Genomic DNA, 13,099 nt, shown 5'->3' on the forward strand with positions numbered 1-13,099 from the left:
TGAGACAAATGCTGTGTGTCTTCTCCAGGCAATGTCAGTGCTGAAACTGGAGGAAGCCACTGCAAAGAGATAAGGCCAGGTGTAGGGGATGGGAAATGCCCTGACCTTGGACTGGGGATCCTGAAGTCCCCTTTCCTTTAATAGGCAGGTTAGAAGTGAATGCAGTAATTCAGAAAACCTTGTTGCCAAATACTTTCCCCCATGTTGGCCAGACTCATCCTTCTATCTCTTTGTTTTGTAATTTGGCCTGAACTGGATTTTATGTGTATGGGGAAATTTAAAACAGGATTGCTTCTTTTGTTTTTAATATTTCATTTTTTCCAATACATATAAAAAACAACTTTAACATTTTTTTAGTTCTAAATTCTCCCCTCCCCTCCCTTCTCTCTTTCCTCTTTGAGAAGGCAAGCAATTTGATATAGATGGGTTTGGTTCTTATATAGTACTTCCTCAACCAGTAATATCTCTTCAGTGTCTTTGGGATACATAGAGAACAGTGTCCGCAGAAGAGAAAGAGAGGCAGCTAGATGACCAAACGGACAGAGCCCTGGGCCTAGAGTCAAGAAGTCAGACTCAGATACTTCCTAGCTGCGTGACTCTGGGAAAGTCACTTAACTACTACCTGCCTCAGTTTCCTATAGTATAAAATGGGGATAATAGTAACATCTACCTTCCAGGGTTACTATGGGAACCAAATGCGATGATATTCCTATGTCTCCCTGATGGAATGAAAGCTGTTTGAAGTCCAGGATGATTTTGATTCACTCACTGTACCCAGGTGGCAGTCATAAAATAGGGTCCTCATAAATGCTTGTTAAACTGAGCTGAGGGATAGCTCTCAGAAGCCTTGGGCCAGGGGAGTCCTCTCTGGGGCCCAATCAGGCTCTGATATTCCCTCGTTCTTTTGTTTAGTATGGGATAGTGCTTGATGCCGGATCCTCGAGGACCACCTTCTACGTGTACCAGTGGCCTGCAGAGAAGGAAAACAACACGGGGGTGGTGAACCAGACCTACAGGTGTAGTGTGAAAGGTAAGACCCTGCTCCTGCTGGGGGTGGGACGCAATAACAGAGCAGAGGTTGGGATGGGGATGGTCTTTCTTTTAGTGACAAACGTGACAACAGACAGGCAGGGTGGTGGCCTGGGGAGGGCTCTCCTGATAATTGAGTGACTTTGAGTAAATCACTTTACCTCTGTCTGTAATGAAGGGGGAGGCCAAGAGAGGTTAAGTTATTTGTCCAGGATCACATAGCTAATGAAGATAGGAGATAGGATTTGAACCCAGTTTCTCCTGACTCTTAGTCCAGTGTGCAAACCATTACACCACACTGCCTTTCAAGTCCCTCCTGGCTCTGCTACTCCATCCTCCAAGGCCCCTTCTAAATCTGAAGTGCAGTGATTCTATCATTCTAGAGATTCTGTGTCCCTACCTGGCAGGCCTCCTCTTTTCTTGGGCTCCAGTTAATGGGAGTAAGATAATAGTTGATTTTTGTGGTGTAGACATGTGAAGTCAAAGCTCTTTGAACTTCTTGGAGAGGGGCAGTGTAAAAATACAGGGGACGGGAGGGCGAGGTTCTCCCTCAGCAATTTTCAGGAACCCTAGGAAAGAGTGGCCTCTGCAATTACTTGTGCTTTTAGAAGCCTTTGAAAAGGAGATGTGCACTTTCTGGGTGGGAAAATGATATGTGTGTGGTTAAGCAGCGCTCTGAATAAAGTCCCACGTGGGAGGGAACATTCCTACCTGTCTTTCCTTTTAGGAGACCTGGATTTCAACGCTGGTGGTTTACCTTTGCTTGTCTGAAATTAGTCCAAGGCAATTACAAGTTTCAGGGGACTTTGAATGTAGAGCAGGCAGGCAGGTATCCCTCTATAGGAATAAGCAAGTGACTTAGCTGATAAGAGTAAAGATGGACCTATATCTAGGGTGCTAAGGCTTGCAAAATTCTTTACATACACTTTGCCATTGGATTTTCACAATAATTCTGTCAGACAAATGCTACAAGAATTATTGTACCCATTTCACAGATGAGGAAGCAGAAGCTGAGATGGTTTAACTGACTTGCCCAGAGCCAAAGAGCTAGTAGATAAGATGGAATTTGAATTCAAGCACTTTCTACAACTAAATAAAATAGCAAGAAAAAATTTTGGCAGGAACAAAAGGTCTAGAATCCTAAGGGAAATAATAGGAGGAAAGTAGTAGTGAAAGGGGACTAGAACCTCAAATTATACTATAAAGCAGGCATCATTAAAACTATTTGAAACTAATGAAAAAGTAGAAAAGTAAATCTGGGGAACAGACTATATAAGGATAGGATAAAAAACAACGGAACTCAATAATCCAGTGTCCGATTAACCCAAGGACATAAAGTGCTCGAGGAATGAGTCCCTATTTGACAAGACGTGCTGGGAAAACAAGGCAGTTTGGTAGAAATGAGGTTTAGATGAGCATCTTACACCCTATGCCAAGCTCCATTCCTTTGTACTCCAAGTCCAGTGTTCTACCCTCTAGTCCACAATGCCTCCACTCTTTAGCGAGTCTTTGGGTTTGCTTTGTTTTTCTGAAGCGGTAGCAGTCATATTCTAACACTGATTTGATTCTTGGTCCCAGACGATCCCCTAACTTTGGACCACCTCTCAACTTTCCAACCCAACCTTAGAACAAAGAAAACATGATGGTGCTCTGGACAAGACAGTCCACCTTTCCTCCCCTTCTTGTTCATGGGATACCACACCTAGAAGCTCCCACACAGCCCTGATATCTACTGAGCCACCCACAACCACACCAGTCAGGAGCTTCTGACCTACACGTTAGTGAGAAATTAGTCTGCCGAGGGGACTTCTTACCTGTTTCCCTCCCAGTGCCCTTGTGTAAGGCTCCCTATTCTTATCATTAGATGGAAGGGGTATAGTTCGGAAGAGAAGAAGTAGATCATCACATAATCACAGAATTTTAAAGGTTCTCAATGGCCATTTAATCAATCAACAAATATTTATTAAACCCCTACTCTATACCAAGCATACTGTAATAGGTGATGAGAATTCAAATACAATGAATGAAATGATTCCTACTCACAGGAACTTTCATTCTAATGGGGGTAACACCAGGGACTGTCTGTCTGTCTGTCTATCTATCTATCTACAGACATACACATATACATATGTTTGTGTGTATATATATTTATATATGTATATACACACACCCATATATAAAATATACATATATGTACATACATGCATCTATGTATATATGTATACATCTTGTATATATTTATGTTAATATCATATATATTCTGTATATATTTATATTAATTTTGTGTATATACATATACAGAACAAAAATAAAATGAACAAATACAAATAAATATCAAATGAGAGGGAAGGAAGGCCCTAGCCACTGAGGGGACCAGGACAGGCCTCATATGACCAGTGGTTCTTGAAAGAAGACGACTCTGGGAGGCAGAAGTAAGGAGATATGTTCCAGGTGTGAGAGACAGCAGGTACAAAGGCCAGGAGGCTGGAGTGTCAGAGAACAGGCAAGTTTGGTGGATTGTTGAGTGTGGGATGATGACTGGTGTCCATTGAAGCTAGAAAGTTGGTTAGGGCAGGAATCCCCACTATGTCATATTGCCAAGTGGCCATCCAGCCCCCAAGGAGAATGAACACCCCCCCCTCCAGAAGGAGCCCTGTCCCCTTTGGAAGGGCAGGATCCCAGCTCACTCAACTTCCCTGAGGTGTCTGTTTTCCCAGGTGCCATTTGCTCTCCCTTTCTTCTCCAAAGGATCATACATCTAGAAGTGAAAGGGACCTCAGGCTTCGTCTAATCCCACCCCCTCATGTTACAACTGAGGAATCTGAGGCTTTGAGGGGTCTCAAGGATGCTCAAGTTTATAGCTACCATATGACAGGGGTGGGATTTGAACCCATGTCCTTCTCCAAGCATAGCCCTCTTTCCACTAGACCTCATTGCTCTTATGTCACTGAGGCAGGCAGATAGAATTTCATTGCAAAAGGCAGAGGTCTGCCTGCAGATAGAGTTGTTGTATGCCATCTTTCCAATAGAGTGTGTTCTCCTTGCAGGCAGGGCCTGTTTTATTTTTGCCTTTGCATCTTCAGTACCTGGTATGGTGCCTAGCACATAGTAAGCACTTCAGAAATGCTTGCTAGTGAACTGATTAGAGAAGGCTTTCAAGGAGAAACAAGTTACTTCTCTGCCTCATCCTTTCTCTTGGTCCTGTCCCTAAGGGCTAAACCACTCTCAGGGTCTTTCCATCTTTCCCTTCCCCATTGAGGGTCAGAGATCTACACTGGACTTATGTCATAGTAGGTCCTTTTCCAAGCCTAGATCAAGAACATGGCAGTTCTCTCAGAAAGAGAAGGAAATGAAAATCACTAGGTCTCAAGAATATTGTTTAGCCAGCTTCCCTCTACAAACACCTCTGGGAACATTCTCAACCAATAACTGTTTCTTAAGAAAAATTGTGGAGGAAAAGGAGGAGAAGGAAGAAGAGAGGACTTGGGTTTCTTTGGGTGGATGTCTGTAATTAGAGGGGCAAGGGGGACAGGAGTTAGCACCTCTTGCTATAAATGGATCGTCCCTCTTTCCTCTGGGCAGCCCCAAGGCTCCAAGGAAAAGCTTGCTAACCAGAAGCCCTGACATTACTGTAAACTGAGACTTAGCTAGCTTGACTTTCACATCTGAAGTGTCTCCTCACTAATACAACCTCAGAAACTGAGTTTTCTCAGCTTCTTGGGGTTGTGAAGCCATCTCCCCTCCACACACTCAGCAGCCGTTGGGAAGTCCATCCATTCACTTCCATGAGCTCTCTGTCTTTGGTCTTTGCCTGATAGCCTCCCTGCACCCAGGAGTCTGGAAGAGAGAATGGTGGGACATCATGTTAAATAAAGGCAGAGAGTCCTACACAGGAGAAAGTGCTAGAATGAGTAAGGGACACAGCTGGCTCATTTTTTTCTCCACTCCAATACAAGCCATCGGTGCCTCCTAGGCATCCAGCCTTTGGAAAAAGGGAAGTTCTCTGATGAAAAAATGAATGACAAAGGATTAAGTGCCTACTGTATGTCAGAGCTGGTCCTAAGCGCTGGGGACACAAAGTCGAACATTAAGCAGTCCCTGCCTCACGGGGCTTTCCATTCTATTGGGAATACAACCTATCTATATCGAAATCTAAGCACACAGCTTTGGGGTAACACCACCATGCTGCTGGGAGATCTTGGGGAAGAGGTTTCCATCTGGACATTTTATCAAATCTCTCAAGCCAGAATTCCTAAAATCATGGGGCACTGCTGGCATTAACGTGGGGAATCCAGTGGCCGCCATTCCATGGCTTCCGCAGGGCCCATGGTTCATGGCAGGACCCTTCCCTTGGCTGGGGAGATTCTTCAAGCCAGTAATTGCTTTTCCAAAACAGGGGAATGGCATTGCATACTTGAGCATCACAAGCCACACCCAGTGAAGTATGTAATTATGGGCATGATTGTCTTTAAAGGAAAATGGTTGGGGGGAGGGTGTCAGAGCAGAGGGGATGGTAGATGGTGCCAATGGTGCTTCTAGCCTCAAAGAGCAGAGAAAGCTCCTGGCAGTGGGTTTTTCATGTTTCCCATCTCAGTCCTGTTTCCCTCAAACAGTTCATAGCTTCCTGTCCTAACAGAAAGTCAGGCTTATAGTTGTTCAGTCATTTCAATCGTGTCCAACTCTTCATGATCCCATTCAAGGTTTTCTTGGCAAAGATATTGGAGTGGTTTGCTATTTCCTTCTCATTTTACAGATGAGGAAACTGAGGTAAGTAGGGTTAAGTGACTTGCCCAGGGTCACAAAATTAGTAAGTGTTTGGGGCCATATTTGAACTCAGGAAATCTATCTGACTCGAAGCCTGGTGCTCAATCCACTGCATCTCCATGCTGCTCCAATCCTGTGTCACTCACAGGGTGTCCCAAAAGTCTCTTGGGACACCTTGTAGAGGTCTTGGCTCAGCCTCACTATCCTCATCTGTAAAATGAAGAAAGTGGACTAGAACAGATAGAAGTGGAAGTCCCTTTCAGCTGTAATGCTATTATACCATATTCAGAGATAGTATGGTGTAGTGGTAAGTGTGTTGGACTTGGAATCCAGACAGACCTGAGCTCAAATCCTACTTCTGATTCTGCTGGCGTATTCCTTCTCCTTTACAGATGCTTGTCTATAAAATGTGGATAATATTGCCATTAGCATCTAACTTACAGCGTTGTGGTGAAAAACGCAGTTTGCAAACCTTAAAGCATTACCAGTGATTGTTACTTTAAAATCAGTCCTTATACTAATTTCAGCCTAGACTTTGTTCCCATGTTATTCCCTCTCGGGCGCTTGGGAGTTGCCTGATGGGGACAGATCAGCCCCTCATGGGACGTGTCCATAAGAGCTTTTTTCATATGATACCTCATTGTATTCCTTATTTCTCCCTCTGAATCCAATTCTTTTTTTTTGGCCAGGAAAATTATTTTAGCCAATTATTCTATGTTCCCAATGAATGGGTCTCTCCCTAATGGAGAAGGTCCTTGCTCTGAATCCTATTCTTAAAATGGTTTTTAAAATACATAATGAGGCAATCTGTTGTTGCTAACTGATAAAGCTGAGAACTGAATGAATTTATTAAACACTCACTAGGTGCCAAGCACTTCCTATGCTTCTCTTTCTAGGCTCTGGGATCTCCAGTTATGGAAATAACCCCCAAGCTGTCCCCAGAGCTTTTGAGGACTGCATGCAGAGAGTTAAGGAGAAGATTCCAACTGACCTACACAAAAGCACACCGGTTCACTTGGGAGCCACAGCAGGAATGCGGCTGCTAAGGTTGGGTCTTGGAAATACTACCTGATTTACAGAAATACTCATGTGCCCTGTGGTGAAATTCACCAAGATCATAGTTCAGTCTCTAGAGACCAGTCAGAAGAAAGGAAGTCCATTATTTGAAAGAAAACTAATTTTTTAAAGAACTGGGAGTTTGGGGGTGTCTTTCTGCCTGGCCCAGGTGGCAGAATGAGGATCAGAGAGTGGATGGAATGTGCAAAGGAACAGATTTCAGTGTGATGTAAAGAAGAGTTTTCTGACAAGGAGCACCATCTCAAAGTGGGAGGGCTCATTTAAGAGGTCTGAAGAGGCTTCTCATCATCAGAGGTTGAATGACCTCTTATCAATGATAATATAGGAGGAATTCCTACTTAGTTCTTCTAACTCTGGAATTCTGTGAACTAGAATGATTCCTTTTCTTTGATGATTCAATGGAAAGCAAATGGCCATTGCATTGAGAAAAAGAAAAAGATAACAACAGATCTTGCTTATGGCATCTCCTTGTGGTTCCACAGAAGAATTTGGGCTTTAGAGCTTTCTCTCTAATTAGTTGTTCTTTGAACAATAAGGCTTGACTCATCTCAGTTACCCACTTCTATAACTATTTCTCATCTATCAAGTGTAATGAAAAAATGTCAACTTACAGGATCTATTTCCATGTTCTGAAACCTTTTATTGGCTGCCATTTTCTCAAGATGGTAGACTGAGTCTCAAATTGAACTGAAGCTAATACCTGGATACTTTTTGGTTTATACCACATTCCATCCAAGTCAGTCTATTGTAAAGGCAGCGTGGTGGAGTGGATAGAGAGATGGCCTCAGAGAGTGAAAGGTATGGGTTTAAGTCACTGATAGACTAAGGTTAGGAAAGGACCCACGAGGCCATCAAGTACAAGTCCTCTGCCCCAGGCTGGTTGTGTGATCCTGGGCACACACCTCATTTCTTAATGAAGTATAATCTCAAACACACCTGGCACATAGTGTTTTTTAATTGTTGACTATTATTATTATCAAGTGTTCTAGGCAATTCTCTCAGAAGAACTGGTGTTAGTTTGTTGGGAAAAGTTGCCTTCTCTTTGGTTGTTCCCTACCCAAAGGAACTCACAGGTCCAATCCAAAGCAAACAAAAAACCAAGTAAATCTACCAGCTCCTTTGGAAGTTAGCATGGACCAGACGGACAGATTTAAAACATCCAGTGGTTCAATTAAAGCAGAGACTTCATTTCTTTAGGGTCAACTATATTTGGACTCATGACTTGTGGCCCAATCCCACTGTCTTTGAATGTCCTTTGTAATATTTCTCTACTGTATAATTCCCTTGAAATTTAAGACTGGAGATGTGGGTGGTAACCATGTCACTTAAAGTCCTACCAAGCTGAGGCTGCCCTTGGTTTCAGAAACAAAAACTACTCCTGCCTTCAGTGGGGTGGGAAGGTGGGAAGAGGGTTGGACCTGGAATGTCAAGGCTTTGGTTCACATCCAAAGTCACCACAAGAATCTGTTCCATGGACAAGTCATGAACTTCTCTGGGCCAACATTTCTTCATCTGTAAAATGGGGGAATTGAACTAGGTGGTCTCCAAAGTCTCTTCTGGCTCCAAGTCTATGAATTTATGAGCTTTCCAGCTCTAGCCTATGGGTCTGTGATGCTAAGATAAAGAGGTTCATTTAATCATCTGATGCCATCTCATGTTCTAGATTCCCCTGAAAATCTAGGCTCTCCTGGGAAGGAGTCATTTACCTAGCTAAAGCAGGCATCCCTCCCTGTATTTCACCTTTGTTTCTCTGTAGCTGCCTTAGTTGAGCAACTGGAGTAGGGAGAAAATCTGAAATTTCAGCTCTTCGCTTGAGAAACCCTAAAAGTAATTCAATATCAGACTGGATTTGCTTCAGTCCAAATGATGTGGAAATTTTTTTACCCCATAATTTCCTCCAGTATGATTGCTATAAAGAGATGGTATGATGTAATGGATAGTGAGCTGACCTTGGAGCCAAGAAGACCTGGGTTCAGATCCCATCTCTGGTACTCCCTGGCTGTGTGACCCTAGCCAAGTCATTTATCCCCTCACTGTTCTAGGCAGAGGTATCAAAACAAATTAATATATATTTGGGAAATGTTTGTAACAAACTAATTTTTTAAAATGCAATACAACAGATAATGTTCCTATGTGGTTTTCTAAGTCAATATGAGGCCCTCATTTCTACTTGAGTTTGCCACCATTAGTCTAGACAAATCTCTAAGCCTGTGAGTTACAGAGAGGACACTGATATACTCAGGGCATAACACATTTCCCAGTCCCACAGCTCCCTCCATTAATGATGTCACGTGTCCACTCCCTAGCCCTACCCTACAATTGCTTCAAAAACATCCCCTTAGCTTCCCCCCTTTGTCCTTCAGTGAGAAAGCTATTGATGTTACATAAGCAAACCCATAAGAGGTCTTACTATTTGGAAAATTTTTTCACTGGAGAAAATTAAACATGAGTTATTTCATAAGAAGTATTTTTCTCCTATGAGGCATGAGAATTTAATTTATTTCTAAGTGAATAATTATAAAATGCCCTAATGAAGGGTCCCAGCAAAATCAAAGGCAGAAAATAAGATGAAACTGGATGTTTGGTTATGACAGGAACTGGAAAGCACAGTGATCTATGTGTTTTTAAAATTGGAGGTAGCAGAACATTCTGAAAGGAATGCCAGCATCCCCTGGTAGAATGGCCCCTCTTCTTGCTTCTCTTCTCCCTCCCCCAGTCAGTCAGTAAGTATTTACCCAGGGTAGGAAGCAGGACCAAAGCAAAGGGGATTTTAAGGAAGGGTGATCAGACACTTTGGGAGAATCACTTCAGTAGCTGAATGGAGGATGGGCTGAAGTGGGGAGAGACTGGAAGCATCAGCAGCCTGTGCAATACTCCAGACCTACAGGGGTTAGTGGAAGGGGGTGGGGGGATTGTCAGCGTCAGAGAGAGATGTGATAAAGGCAGAAACAGTAGGATTTGACAAGGTCAGAACAATGGCACAGCTTTTGGCCTGGTGGGAAGGGTAATGAGCACCTTTGAGTCAGAGGACCTGGATTTAGGTCCTGACAAGGCACTAAAACTCTGTGGACCTCCTCTTCTTTAAAACGAGGGGGTTAGACTACATGACCTCTGATCTCCTTGCTGCTGCTGAGGAAATCAATCTATGAATACACCTCTCTGGGGTTCAGTTTCCTCATCTGTAAGACTAAGGGCTTGGACTAGGTCCCTTCCAGAACTGCCTGTGACCCCTATGCTAAAGGCGCTTCCTTGTGACCAAGGAGGACACTGCCCCACCCCCAGAAGATGCGACAGTTAGAACAAAGGAAAGACCTCCCCCCTTACGTTCCTGCCCCAACACAGGCAGGCAAAGGGCCTTTAACCATCGGCCTTGAGGCTGCACCTGGAGTCTGGGCCTCCCCAGGTCCTTATTGGTTGCAAGGCTGCCTCGGAGCTAGAGTCCTGGACTGGAGTCAGGAGAGTCTTAGACACTCTGCCCCTCTCAACCTCAGTTTCCTCTTCTGTAAAATGGGAATAATCATAGCACCTGCCTCACAGGGATATTGTGGGAATCACATGGGGTTACATACATGTACATACATACACACATATCTATACCTACATAGTCCCATGCATATCTAGATAATATACATATCTGATACATGCACACGTTTCTATGTGTACATATATCTATATACATACATCTTTATACACACATATCTATATCCATAGATGCACGTACATACATAAATACACATATCTCTAGATATACATCCACACATTTACATATACGCGTGCCTCTATATACATAGATATACACATCTATACATCTATATGCATACATATCTCAATATATATCTATAGACATCACCATATGATGCTAAGGTGCTATATACAGTTATAGCTGGCACTATTTCCCTGCCTAAGCCTTCCCACCTGACTGGCTGATTTGCTGTGCAGTGGGAGGGTGCTGGGGGATGCAGTAATAAAAGGAGGTATTTCCACGGGTCTCTGACGCATCTTTCTGTGACCCTGACCGCGCACCTCAGTGTCCCACAAAGCTCCCTAAGACTCTAAGTTACAGATCTGCATTGGTAGAGGGAGTTTCCACCCTGAGAAGCCTCCAGACATATGAAGTCCCAGGTCTAGAACAAAGACCCCCCCATTTCCTTGGAGGAGCCCTTTCCCCAACCACATAGTGGCAGCCTCCCCCATCCTGGCGCTTTGGGGGCTGCCTAGGGTGGCTTCAGTTTCGGTGGGCACTCCTGTGCCAGCCACAGCAGCTCCTCCAGCAGTCTCTCCCTGAGGTGGAGGCGATGAGGGGCAACAGAAGCATTCTCTGGGGTGAAGCCGTGTTCCGAGAAGATGATCTGTCTTTCCCCTCGCTCAGCAACTTGTGTTCTGTGCATTGCGTAGGTTGCAAAACGAATCCGCAGCTCGAGAAGTCCTTGCAAGCATTCAAAGCTACTTCGAGTCTCAGCCCTTTGATTTTAGGGGTGCTCAAATCATTTCTGGGCAAGAGGAAGGGGTGTATGGATGGATTACAGCCAACTATTTAATGGGCAATTTCTTGGAGGTGTGTGCCAACAACCGCATGGTTTCTTCGTCTTGTTATTTACTGTCCCCTGGGGTGGCAAGCTTGAGCCAAGACCCATGCATGCTGACCCAGCATAGCCATTGTGTAGAACTCTCACTGCATATGGAGCCAGGAAAATGCCCCTCAGGCGACTGCTCAGGAAAGACCCCCTGGAGGATAGGCTTCATTTTTCTCTTTGCATGCAGTAGATGTTTAATAAATGCTTGCTGGATTGCATTGAAAAAATAAGCACATATACTCATAGCTGGGGAGATAGTTTGGTGCTAACATAAAACCAAACTGGGGCTGGGAGTGGGATGCAGAGACACTTCTTTGCCAGTTTATGGAAACGGATTCCAGTATCAAGTGCTGGAGATGTGGAAAAGCAACTCCCAGCTCCCCTACCCTTTTCCTAAAGAGGATTAAGAACAAAACTGTGCTTGGTTTTGTACTGAGTCCTTATTGGACACATACATTTTGAACTTACAAGGGGCCTCCATTTGTCTAGAGGCAGCAATGTGTTGTGGAAAGATCCCTAGGATCTGGGAGAACTGAGGTCAAATCCTGCCTTTGACACTTACTATGTGCCCTTGGGCAAGATGTTGCACCTCCCTGGGTCTCAGTTTTCTCCTCTGAAATACAGGGTTGTATTAGATGATCTCTCAGGTATTTGACACCACTAAATCCATAGTTCCATCACTAGGTGACCCCTAAGATCCCTTTGAACCCTAAATCTGTGATCTTAGGATCCACTGCATTTGATTGGAGCCTTCTAAAATTGGGCTTCCCCACTCCCTTATTCCCTTAAGCATCTGTAATGGTTACATAGCTGCCTTGTGCCAAGAAAAATCCTCCCCTAAAGACACCTTTCCTTATGTAGAGCCTGGCACCTGGCTGCTTCCCTAGGGCAGAGTTCTAGGTACAGGAGGTCAGTCTGAGAGGCCCAGACAAACGAGCATTGAAGTTTCCTTTTCTCTTCTTCTGATGTAGAAGGATGTGTGGAATACGTGGAGTCATCCCCACGGGGTGGAGACAACAGGGGCATTGGACCTCGGTGGGGCCTCTACCCAGATATCATTTGCCCCCCAACAGAAGGCTGGGCACAGTGCCAATAGCACCGTGCAGGTGTCTCTCTACGGCTATCCCTACACTCTCTACACCCACAGCTTCCAGTGCTATGGCCGAGACGAAGCTGAGAAGAGATTTCTTGCAAGGCTCTTCCAGGTAAATTGGGCTGTGGTTGGGCCAGGTGGTGCCTTGGGGGTGGGGGGGTGGCATGACTGTATTTAATCTTTCTTCATGTATTTGGGATTGGTCACAAATGAAGCCTTGATAGGCAAGACCATAGTCACAAACTCCACTATTTGTGCTATATATCTTGGATTTAAAGAATGATCAAGTGAGAAGGGGCTTTGGTTAAGTGAACAGAGGGCCAACTCAAGTCAGGGAGGTCTGGGTTCTAATCTTGACTCAGACACTTATTAGCTGTGTGACTCTAGGGGAGTCATACAGTCTGACCAGTATTGGCTAAGAACCTGACTTCCATGGAGAGGTTTTCTACCCAGGACAGCAGGGCTTGATAAATATCATTTGAATGACTGGTAGTGGATATGTATGGAATCGCTGAATCTCACAGTTGGGCAGGACCATAGCATCCCTCTAGATGCACCAGAA

At 44.3% G+C, this 13,099-nt stretch overlaps 1 protein-coding gene across 12 annotated transcripts in view; it reads left to right on the forward strand.

Annotated features, from left to right (window-relative positions):
* The window catches only part of ENTPD3 (ectonucleoside triphosphate diphosphohydrolase 3), a 61,260-nt gene that overhangs the window by 36,252 nt on the left and 11,909 nt on the right, over positions 1–13,099 (forward strand). For all 12 annotated transcript variants that reach the window (XM_072651056.1, XM_072651063.1, XM_072651059.1 and 9 more), the window contains 4 exons: positions 913–1,030; positions 6,690–6,840; positions 11,266–11,425; positions 12,416–12,649. In XM_072651056.1, the coding sequence (XP_072507157.1) occupies positions 913–1,030; positions 6,690–6,840; positions 11,266–11,425; positions 12,416–12,649 (663 nt within the window). The remainder of the gene's footprint in view (positions 1–912; positions 1,031–6,689; positions 6,841–11,265; positions 11,426–12,415; positions 12,650–13,099) is intronic.

This window comes from Notamacropus eugenii, chromosome 3, assembly GCF_028372415.1.
Source record: "Notamacropus eugenii isolate mMacEug1 chromosome 3, mMacEug1.pri_v2, whole genome shotgun sequence".
Taxonomy (NCBI): domain Eukaryota; kingdom Metazoa; phylum Chordata; class Mammalia; order Diprotodontia; family Macropodidae; genus Notamacropus; species Notamacropus eugenii.